The sequence below is a fragment of the Lissotriton vulgaris genome, chromosome 12, assembly GCF_964263255.1.
Source record: "Lissotriton vulgaris chromosome 12, aLisVul1.2, whole genome shotgun sequence".
Classification (NCBI taxonomy): domain Eukaryota; kingdom Metazoa; phylum Chordata; class Amphibia; order Caudata; family Salamandridae; genus Lissotriton; species Lissotriton vulgaris.
Window position 1 is genome coordinate 54,358,111 of NC_141700.1, and position 12,212 is coordinate 54,370,322.

General features: G+C 44.9%; 1 protein-coding gene across 1 annotated transcript in view; it reads right to left on the reverse strand.

Annotated features, from left to right (window-relative positions):
• Positions 1-12,212, reverse strand: part of KDM4B (lysine demethylase 4B) — a 302,619-nt gene that overhangs the window by 19,070 nt on the left and 271,337 nt on the right. Inside the window, exons 21-23 of the mRNA XM_086947052.1 lie at positions 10,027-10,191; positions 7,961-8,080; positions 7,364-7,456 (exon numbers count right to left, since the gene is read on the reverse strand). Coding sequence (XP_086803178.1) covers positions 7,364-7,456; positions 7,961-8,080; positions 10,027-10,191 — 378 coding nt within the window. The remainder of the gene's footprint in view (positions 1-7,363; positions 7,457-7,960; positions 8,081-10,026; positions 10,192-12,212) is intronic.

Genomic DNA, 12,212 nt, shown 5'->3' on the forward strand with positions numbered 1-12,212 from the left:
TGGTCAGTGTTGCGGTAACGACAACAGGACTCTTTCTTTTTCTCTAATCCTACCGCCTTGAGGGTTTCCAGCTCAATCTTCATCCGCGCCATTTTCTCATCGGTGTGTGGTCCAAACAGTGATGACCCGGAAAATGGCAGACTGACAATTCTGGATTGCGCCTCCGGCTTCAGAGCTGTTAGGCAAAGCCATGAAGATCTCCTGGCACAAATTCCGTGGGCGTATGAATGCGTTGAGAGTGTCGCTCCATCAGCCGCCGCAGTTATCACTTGGTTCGCCACCAAGCTGCCCTCTTGCAGGATTTCCTCGAAGTCTTTACGGTCCTCCTTGGGGTGTTTCTCAGAGGACCGTTGCAGTGAATCCTATAGTGCTCTATCATATCTTCCCAATAGAGCTGACGAACTGGAGACTTTGAGCATAGATGAGGAGGTACCACATACTTTACTACCCCACGAGTCCTGCGTCTTGTTCTCCTTGTCCAGAGGGACTGTGGACGAGGAGGCCACCGAATGTGTCTTTCTAGCCGCAGTCACAATCACGGAATCCAGTTTTGGATCTGATTTTAAGAACTCGGGATCATCCACCGACGGGCGATATTTCTTAAAAATTCTCGCCTGTGCCGTTTTGAGGGTGGCTGGCGTGAGAAAAATCTCCATTACTGGTTTTAGCAGTCCCGGCACCAAAGACAGTAATGGGCGAGAGAAGGCCCTCTGATTCAGCGTTTCAAAAATGACTGAAGAGGTACTCTCCTGAACAAGCATGGGGATGTTAAGTTTGGATGCCCCCCTAGCAAGAATGTCCTGAAACGTGCTTACGTCATCCACCGAGATATTCTTGACGGTGGGCTATCGGTAGGAGTGGGCGAATAGTCTCTCTTTGAGGAAAATGTTGAGGAGGTGGAAGGAGTAGGAGACCTATGCCTTCTTCTGCTACGGGATCTTGATCTTCCCCTAGGTGCTGGTACATGGGAGCGAGATCTTGACCTTCCCCTAAGTGCTGGAGCAGGGGAGCGAGTACGCGCTATTCCTCTTGGAGGTGTCCGATCTACCTCTTGCGCCAGGCAAGCTTGTGGAGACCTGTGAGCCGAGCTCTTCTAGACTCTGTAATACCTGTAGGACCCGCCCATTGGTGTAGGGGTTGCAACCATCTGGGAGAGAGATGCACAGATGTATGCCTCTGTGCCCTTACCGGGGAACGTGTAGGAGACTTCCCCACTTCCCGACGAGCTTCCGCAGCATGATGGGAATCCGACAGCGAACTGTGGCTGCTTGAAGAGGAGATAACCACCTCTGGAGTACTGGAGATGGACCGGTGAGAGCCTGCTCTCGACGTCGATGCAGGAGACTGAGAGAGGCTTGCTGGGGCTGACACCAACAAAGAACTCTGTCTCGATGTCATTTGCGAAGTGGATCTTTGCTTCGACGCAGATCTGAAGTGCGTGTGCCCCGGTGTTGATCGTCTGGACGGAGATCTATGTCTCGACGTCGATCCCGTTCTGCTGTTCCCTGAAGGAGTACTGTGCCTTAACGTCGACTGTTGCGCCAACGGAGTACTGTGCCTCGACTTCGCTCTTCTTGCCGACGGAGACTCCTGCCTCGACGTCGACCGTGCTCTTTTCAACGGAGGACTGAACCTCGACGGCGACACCTGCCTTGACGTCGATCTACGTCTCTTCGACTTAGGGCTGTGTCTTGACGTTGAACGTCTACGCTTCGACGGAGGGCTGCGCCTCAACATCGAGCTTCGTTCCTTTGACGGAGGGTTGCGCATCGATGTCGAGCTTCGTTCCATCGACGGAAGGCTGCGCCTTGACGTCGAGCTTCGTTCCTTCGATGCAGGGCTGCGCCTCGGCGTCGAGCTTCGTTCCTTCGACGGAGGGCTGCGCCTCGACATCGACAATGGACCAGACAGAGACTGGTGCCTCGACGTCGAGTGTCTTGCTGGCGTCGAGGGAGCGCCCTGCCTCGACGTCGACGATAAAATGTCCGACGATCTATGTCTCGACGGCGATCTGCGCTGAGACCTCGACGGAGACTTCAGTCTCGACGTCGGAGTAGATGACTTCCGTCTCGGTGTTGATCGTCGCAGAGAAGTCGACGGCCGAGGACCTTCTCTCGACGCCGGACGCTGTTCCAACGCCGACAGGGACTTGGTCTTAGAAGATGAAGGGCGCCGCTTCTGCGCTCGGTCCCTCAAAGACGATCTCGCCGTCGGAGCCTTCGACGTCGAGCCCGACGCCGAAGGTAAACATACCGGGACCTTGATCCTCGACGTCGAACGCACCCTTTTCTTCTACTTCATAGGAGACCTACCTCTTTCTTAGAGGCCATAAATCCTGATTCTCTCCCTGTCCTTGAGAGTTCTTTTAGACAGCTTTCTGCAGTGTGGACATGAGGAAGGAGAGTGGTAATCAGGCAGACACAGGATACACACCTCATGTGTGTCTGTCTTGGCCTAGTTCTTGCCACAGGCAGGGCAAGGGTCGAATAAAGAAGGCATTTTGACAGAAAAAATGTGCTTCTGTCACAAAAAATGTGTTATCCTGCACACAAATGCCAAAAGATGTCGAGTGAAGCAAAGAAAACCCCGAAAAATCGGAGAATTTTTGACTGAAAAGCCAAAAAGTAGAGCGCTGTGAATCCAGGGTCCTGACAGAAGGACCCGGAAAGAACAACTGACTCAACTGTCACCCCTGAGGCATGTTGGAAAGCTAGGGGTCATGGCTGCCTTAAAGCCACGGTGACAGTTTTTGTTGAAAATGCTTTCATTTTCCATGCCTTTGTTTTGCAATGCAGCCTGTAAGCTAACAATGTCGGTTATGTGCAGGTTTTGCCTGTTATGAGTGTTTTACTTATTAAAAGAGAGTTGAAGTGCTATTTGCTCTCATGTGTCTTTTATGTTTTGGCAAATGCAATTCTTATGTATGCAACTACATTGTTTAGCCTCCATTTGGGGGCTGCATTGATATGGGAAAAAATGATATATGTTTGTATCCATACTAATATAATAAAGAGAGAGCCCAAACCTCTGAGGCGGGTAATCTCCGGAACCACAGCACCAATCACAACACCCAATACAGCGTTGGAAAGGGCAGTTGCAGCAGGATGACATAGGCTATGCAGACGCCCACCATATACATTTAAAAGGTAAAAGATCCGTGCCAGCAAAGTAGTCCCTTGTGGGCGTGTCTGCGTTGTGCTGTGGGAGTGTGCTGGGGGCGTGACAAACGCTGGGGACGTGTGGTACGTTCCGCCCTTCATGCCATGTCTCATATTGTGCGCTAATCCCACCCTGCTCCCTTTAAATACCCCTGCACCCCATAATCATAACCCACCCGTACTCCTTAAAATACCCCAACACCCTTAAACAATAACCCATCTTAACCCTATAAATATACCCTGTACCTCAAAACCTATCCCAAAACCCTAAAAATACCCCTGTACCCCAAAACCCAAACCTAGCCCTGAACCCTATAAATACCCCTGTACCTCAAAACCCAAACCTACCCCTGAACCCTAAAAATACCCCTGTACCCCAATGCCCAAACCTAGCCCTGAACCCTAAAAAAACCACTGTACCCCAAAACCCAAACCTACCCCATAACCCTAAAATACCCCTGTACCCCAAAACCCAAACCTAGCCCTGAACCCTTAAAATGCCCATGTACCCCAAAACCCAAACCTACCCCTGAACCCTAAAAATACCTCTGTACCCCAAAACCCAAACCTAGCCCTGAACCCTAAAAATAACCCTGTACCCCAAAACCCAAACCTACCCCTGAACCCTAAAATACCCCTGTACCCCAAAACCCAAACCTAGCCCTGAACCCTAAAACTACCCCTATACCCCATAACCCAAAACGATATCTGAACCCTTAAAATACCCAAACACCCAAAACATATACCCCAAAACCCAAACCTGCCCCTGAACCCTAAAAATACCCCTGTACCCCCAAACCTAGCCCTGAGCCCTCAAAATAACCCTGTACCCCAAAACCCAAACCTAGCCCTGAACCCTAAAATTACCCCTATACCCCAAAACCCAAACCTAGCCCTGAACCCTAGAAATACCCCTTTACCCCAAAACCCATACCTATCCCTAAACCCTAAAACTACCCCTATACCCCATAACCCAAAACGATATCTGAACCCTTAAAATACCCAAACACCGAAAACATATACCTCAGTACCCCAAAACATATACCCCTATACCCATACTTACCTTATCCAAACATTAAAAAAAACATGCTTTTACCATTCATGCATTTACAACGAATTTCGTTGTAAATGTATGCATGGTAAAAGCATATAAAATGTAATGTCATGCGTTATAATGGCATTGCGGAGTCATGGTACTTTCGTAATGAAAGTATGCGGAGTGATGGTATGCGGAAAGAAAGTTGCGGAATAATGGGTCTTTACCCTCCCCCGGTAAGTACATTGGTGGCACGGCGGCCCACATCTCCAGCAACATACTCATATTTTTTCACCACCCATTTGAAAAATGCACAGGTCTCTCTCATTGATGGCCAGCACCAACATACACTTTTAGACCACACCTCCCGCCACAAGTTTTAGAGTTGCGAACTTTAGAGCTGGGGAGCTACGTTCGAATCTCTGCATCAGCTCAACATCCTGTGATTCCAGGCAAATCGTTTTGTCTCCCCGTGCCTACCACAAATGAATGTGTTCTTCTGTAATGTAAATTGTGCTCATGCCATGTTGTAGAGTTCGCGCTATATAATATTGCAAGAAAAAATAAAGTAGGGAAACTAGAGTTCACACACTACACTACACTCTTAAGTTCATCAGCAGTGCACTGTGAATCGGAGCGTTTCACAGGCCTGTCACAGATAAGAAATGCTATCAAAACGAAATCCTACAAAACAATATACTACTGGCCGGCACCAATTCATACCCGGACAATGTCGGGACGGGCTGCTAGTATATATATATATATATATATATATATATATATATATATATATATATATATATATGTAGATCTGTACATATATGGTTTCCATATACAATTTTTTATTATTTCCGGGGTACCCGCACTTAGGCGGGAATATTCAGTGCTTATGACTATTGATGAGGATCTTGCATATAACAAAAGGTGGGAGAGAGAGAGAGACAAGTGGATTCGGTCTCCCTTAGTAATATGTTTAAACAGATTAGAATCCACTCAGAAAGTGATTGTGATCCCTAAAGTGATGGGGAGCACACAGTGTTGTTTAAATGCCCCTCACACACCAACAGGCCCCTTGGTGTCATGCTTCATCATCGGGGCCTTCGCACCCCTCTACGGGATGCGGCGTGCTACGACTCACGAATACGTAGGAGCACTTGATAGTGAACTATGTGTGGGTGTGTGATTAGGGATGAAGTGTGAGTGGTGAGGTGAGGTGAAAAAAGTGAAGATTTAATTAAAAAATACCTGGCTCATAGGAAAAAAAATATTTATTATGTCCTTGGCTGGTATTATTAAAAAGTGCAAAGTGAGGTTGACAATATACGTATTAGGGTATATCAACCTTTTAAAGCGTCGACATGTTTCGGAGTACAACGACTCCTTCTTCAGGACGAGGATATGCACGTTATCCTCACCTTACTCACATGGAATGTAGAATGTCAAAGTGTATTCTACCCAAAAAACAAAAACAAAGTGAAATGTACCTATCAATGTTAATTGTGGGTAAGCTCCGTTGCGCCCAATTGGCATTAGAGAAACCTGTGAAAAAAAGACACAGTAAACATCACAGTCGGATGTCCAGGGACAAGAAAAGACATTGTTTTCTAGTCATTAGAGGGTAAAAAGAACCCGAAATGAGGTTCAGGAACCCTGTGAAATAAAACATTAAAAAGGACACATAGTGGACACAAGACATACATCTATAGTATACAACACGCCAGGATATTCCTCCCCAAAGAAGAGAGACTGTGGAGGAGAGGAGTTGTTAGATGGTTATCCTGGCGTGTTCTGTACTATAGATGTATCTCTTGTGTCCACTATGTGTCCTTTTTAATGTTTTATACATTAAAAAGGACACATAGTGGACACAAGACATACATCTATAGTATACAACACGCCAGGATATTCCTCCCCAAAGAAGAGAGACTGTGGAGGAGAGGAGTTGTTAGATGGTTATCCTGGTGTGTTCTATACTATAGATGTATATCTTGTGTCCACTATGTGTCCTTTTTAATGTTTTATTTCACAGGGTTCCTGAACCTCATTTCGGGTTATTTTTACCCTCTAATGACTAGAAAACAATGTCTTTTCTTGTCCCTGGACCTCCGACTGTGATGTTTACTGTGTCTTTTTTTCACAGGTTTCTCTAACGCCAATTGGGCGCAACGGAGCTTACCCATAATTAACATTGATAGGTACAGTTCACCTAGTTTTTGTTTTTTGGGTAGAATACACTTTGACATTCTAAATTCCATGTGAGTAAGGTGAGGATAACGTGCATATCCTCGTCTTGAAGGAGTCGTCCTTGTACTCCGAAACATGTCGACGCTTTAAAAGGTTGAGATACCCTAATACGTATATTGTCAACCTCACTTAGCACTTTTTAATAATACCAGCCAAGGACATAATAAATAATTTTTTCCTATGAGCCAGGTATTTTTTAATTAAATCTTCACTTTTTTCACCTCACCTCACCACTCACACTTCATCCCTAATCACACACCCACACATAGTTCACTATCAAGTGCTCCTACGTATTCGTGAGTCGTAGCACGCCGCATCCCGTAGAGGGGTGCGAAGGCCCCGATGATGAAGCATGACACCAAGGGGCCTGTTGGTGTGTGAGGGGCATTTAAACAACACTGTGTGCTCCCCTTTAGGGATCACAATCACGTTCTCAGTGGATTCTAATCTGTTTAAACATATTGATGAGGATCCCCTGGAAGAGAATAGACCTTCACTATATTGTAAAATATCTATACATATTACTATACTTTTACTGTTCCAACTGCACATATTCTTCATTTGGCGATGAAGTGCAAGCAGATACTGTGGACTTCTGAGGGTTGACCACAAAGAGAGATTTAAAAAAAAATTATGGGAGAAGTCCCTGCTTCAGAATAAAAAGTTATTTACGTAAAACGTGTTTTCCATCAGTTATCTTTGGTGTGATTATTACAAAGGCGTTTATTCTAAACTGAGGAGTCAATGCTGCATGAACTGTTGCAAGTGGTGCCACCTCGTCCCTTACTAATGGGAATAATTGATGCAAGTTCCGTAATCAAATTAATGCATATGTGGATCTCATTTGACTCTCAATTGCTGTGACATTGAGCAAGGTTTTAGGAAAGACTGACAGAAAGCAGCATCTTACCACCGTCATACTTACCAGACGTGACTTCACCCTCTTCGGAAGCTGCTCCTTCAGAGTGAAGATTTCATTGCGCTTCACCATGACTTGGGAGCCATCCTCGAACTCTACCTGCATGAAGAAGATACTGGCTCAGCCATGAGAAGGAAGCATTGTACGTACCTCGGCCTTGTGATAGGACACAAAAGAATGTTTGTTAGATAACTATCAAACATTGATTGTACAGGTTCTCTTAAGGAGGTGGAGCATTTGTGAAGGAAAATACTCACAAAGTCAATTGTGTACCGGCCAGAAGCACACAACTATTGTTAAATAGTGTGGTTGCGGTTGGTGTACTTGAGATACTGAGGCTGATTCTTTAAGCCAGAAGCATCTTCGTTCAGTCCCCAAGCCTTAGAAATATGTGTTAAACTGTTTTTTCATAACAGTAAATTTCCTACTATTGTCACAAGACTGTCAACCTGGTTTTGTTTATCAGTTGGGGGTTGAAATGCAAGATTATAGTCCAAATTTCATTACTACATTAATAAGATCCTGATTATTTTCAGAGTGGCAGCTGTGGGGAGTAGCCGTCTCTAGAGTGCACAAGGAAGAGCTGATTCTGTTTTTCTTTACCTGGTAGATGTGGGAGATGCGGGCAGCGATGAATTTGGCTGTATAAAGATTTCCATCCGTCCATCGGAGCTCGATCAGCTCCCCCTCCAATGGGGGTCCACGATGCGCACAGTCTCTACTCTAAGTTCACAGAAACATCAAGGCAATCAGTATACAAGACATGGTCAGAAAGATATAAGCACAACTCCCTCACTGCTAAATATTACACTAATAACTTCAGCTAGATATCAGTATCTTGCACATAATCAAGACTGATCTAACTGAATTCATACTAGCAACTGCTCACATACTTCTGTACCAAGTTGACCTGGATTGCACCAGTATACTTAAGGAAGTGCAGTCTCTGAGCTATGAAACCGAACATTCTCATTGGGTTACATTATATATCCCACTGCTACCTTTGCTGTTTTATAATCTTGGAAACCTTGGGTCCGTTTGCTGGGATGCGTGTCCGTGTGTCACAGTCACTGTAGTGGATAATTTTTCTTGTAGAGCCTTTCTTTCTGAAAAACCATGCTGATCAGAAGGGCCCTGGATGTGGTAAAAAGGAGAGAGGGAACTAGGGGCTGGGGAGTGTATGCACTTTACGTCCAATTATGTTGTTTCATGCTATACCCAACTGGACGTAATAACATCCCTGCTTATAAATGATTTCTATTACCTTTCAGTTCCATTACCAATCCAAGGTTTTGGGACTCCGAATGCGCTTGGAGTTGTTCCCAATAGTTGTAGACGTCTGAAATATATTTGCCTTATTTTTTGCTTCTCGTTATAAAAATGAGAGTTGGCAAAGGCAGTAGACCCCTGGGTTTCACCAGTGCCTTTTAGTAATGCTGAACAGGAACAGGAAAAAGCATCTTCTCCAATGCTCTACTGCATCGGAAGGCGTGATGATGCAGCCACATCATTTCATAGGTACATACATGCATCACCATGCATGCGTGAGTCTCACAAAATGATGAGGGTGCCCTTTTTTTAATTACTAACGATTGATCAGTGAATACAAAACAATGAAATTTGAGAACACAAGGGACAATTTGCTACCTGACCCTCCCAAAAAATATGAGATGGGAAGAAAAAAATGACAAGGTGGCGGGGGGGGGGGCAACAGAGGAGTGGGTGGTGTAGGGAGTAAAAAATAAAGCTGGGCAGTGGGGAACAACAGCATAGGAGGGTGAGAGAAACACTGGCGGCCAAAGAAGAAGCACACAAGAGTGTGGAGAAGCGAAAGAGGGAGAGAACTGTAAAACGCAAGCCCTCTCATGGAGTGTGTAATCAAAAAGCACACATTTAGTTTACTAAAAATTAGCAGGGTTAGAACTCAACTAAACAATAAGATGGTAACGAGGGTATAGTTCAGCGGAGGGACTAACAGAAGAAGAGGAGGGCAAGGCAACAATACAAAGCAAGAGTGAATGAGAAAGTCAACCAATAGGAAGCAATGGGCCCACTGCAAGTTTTTGGAAGCAGGTCTTTCACAACAGACAGCTCTGGTTATCCGATAGGCGAGACGTAACAAAAGGCCTTGAGGTTTTAAGAATCATAGAAAATTGCTGAGATTAATGGCCATGACTGCTGCAAAGGGCATTTGGATGTTCAGCTTAATAACTGTAAATGCAAAGGGGAGTGTAGGTGTGATTTTGAATGACTGATAAACGAACATTTATTGAGAAACAAAATTGATGGGCTGGCAAGTTTCTCAACCCACCTCCCCCGTAACAGTCATTAACACTTGCATTCAGAGCTGTCTGGGTGCTATTGCGACATAGAAGTAGGCATCATCTTAAGATGAGTGGTTGTATATGTTACTGCCTTTGAAATGTTTTTTACACCAGCAACTTAATGTATGAGAACACTAGCTAAAACTACAGAACGGTGATCAGTCGACTTGGGTCAAGACTTGTATTATATGAGCCCTGGTCGTAATTCCCTTCCACCATCAATCATTTGCAATAGTATGTGCAGAGCAGGGAAGGTTAAGTAACACAAGTTACACCAAACTTAAGTCTCTTCTGCTGGAATAGTTTAGGATAGGAGCTTTTAGTAGCCATTAAACTACTTCGTACCGTTATGTTTTCTGGGTATACGTTGCCACTGTAGGAGCCGTCATCAAAGTTCACCTCGTAGAAGGATTGTGTGGCCATACCAATCACCTCACACTTGTAGTAAAGGCCATTGCGGTTCTTGGTGATCACTGTCTGACCCAGAGAGACTTCTTTACCAGACTGCAGCTGTGGAGACACAAAAGAGTAACCTCAGATGAGTAGACTCTTCATTAGGTACTTCCAATGAAGCTCACTTTTTTTACCTCCACATATTTTTACATATGTTTTCAGTAAATGCTACTACCTTCATAGGTAGTAGCACTACTCAAGCTCTCTCTGATAAGTGTTGGTCTCTGGACCCACATGCAGCCTTGAGGCATTCACTTTCAGATTGTTCCCCAATCAAGAATCCCCAAGTCATCCGGCGGGAGGGCAGACATTTTCCTAGCAGTGTGCAAAGGACTCTGGTTCCCAAATCTAGTTTGCCTGAGAAGCTGTTATTCTTTGAGAGAAACATCCCATCACCAAAAAAAGGCAATTTCTTATTTGCTCCTGCACACAGTGAGAATCACATCCTCTTCTTGGTGTCTCAGAAAGTATACAGCCCTTCCAAAGGACCAGGTTTTTCCTCTTTTATGTCCTTTGGTGGGACTGTTTTGATGAAGTTCTCATCGTGGCTTTCAAAATCTGAACCAAGCTCCTGTTTCTTCTGTGTTGTGGTTTGTTTTCGCTGCAGAGAGCATTACTATCTGCATGTCCACTGCAGTGTTACATTTTTACTATGCTTTTTGTCAGATTCTAACCTGAGCATCTTCCCCAACCTTAATTAGGATGGCTACTACTCCCTTATGCCAATTATGTGAGAGGATTGGTGGTGTTGGTACAGATTTTAAATTCTGAGGTGCAAACCTTTTTTTACTCCATCTTTTGTGCAGTTACTGCCATCCTGGTTTCATGTGTAAGGACTATCAATGTTCCTACTGTTGGGGTCTTCTGTCTATCCATGTGTTGGATGTGTTTGTCTGTGGGTCCTGTAAGAGAGCATGGCTGGACAGGTGAATGGAAAGTGTCAGACTGGGCCACTGTTATCTGAACCAAAATAGCAGCCTTTTGGCAGGTTCTCCTTTCAAAAGTGTTACTTGGTTTGGTTATATAGTTGGAGTGCAGAGATGTTAGTGACCCTTGGACACATGTAGTAAACGACAATATCTATTTCACAAAAATTTTTATTGAGAGAGATGAGTAAGCATTACAGGCGTGAGCAGAAATCATGCATGGTTCCGGTATCAACAAGAGCAAGTATGCAAGTGTAACGGGAACAAAGGAGGGGTAAATTAAATTAACATAAGGAACGAAAAACAATAATCAATTTAAACACAAATAGTAATGTAAAGCACAGGCATTGCATCAGTACATTTACAAAGGTTACAGTCATAGGTGGATCAAGGTAGTCATATAAGTCAATGAGGTTAGTCGCTTGGGCAGGTAGGCAGCCCGAACTATGGGTAGGGTGTATATGTGCATAATCATGGTGGTTTAAATAGGTCGAAGTGAGCGTCCAGCGAGGACCATAGGTTCCTATAGGGGGGGCGCCAAGGTGTAGCTGCCAGCGCAATATTGTCGGCTCCTCTGAGGTTCGAGACCCAGTTGAGCCAGTGGGGGAAAGAAGCTTTGCCAGTGTCCTTCCAGTTGTTCAGTATGAGTTTGACCGCTGCTGTCAAAAGTAAGTCAAGTAGGGCTTTATCATTTTCATTGAGGTTAGCAGCTTTGGTGAAACCCATGACTAAGGTTGCAAATTCCCTCGGGAGCGAGACATGCAGCACTTTGGTGATAAATTCGAAAATTCTATCCCAGTATTCGGACACACAGGGGCATTTGAATATTAGATGTTCAAGGTCCCCACCCTCTGCCATGCAGTTCCAGCAGGAGTCATCTTCCTTGATGTTGTGCAGGAAGAGTCTCCTAGGAGTCCAAAAAGCTTTGTGGAGAAGCCAGAATTTAGATTGGGATAATGTAGGGCTGATTTTGTGTCGAGAGGCAGATTCCCATATTCTGGCCCACTCTGCTTCCGAGGTTGGTGTGGAAGAGTACGAGTCCCAGAAGGACTGTGTGGATGTTGTCAGCTTTGTGGACTGTGGGCGGATCAGTTTGTATATTCTGGACACCTGGTGACCCAGTCTATTAATCGTGTGTAGGTAGTCAGGGAG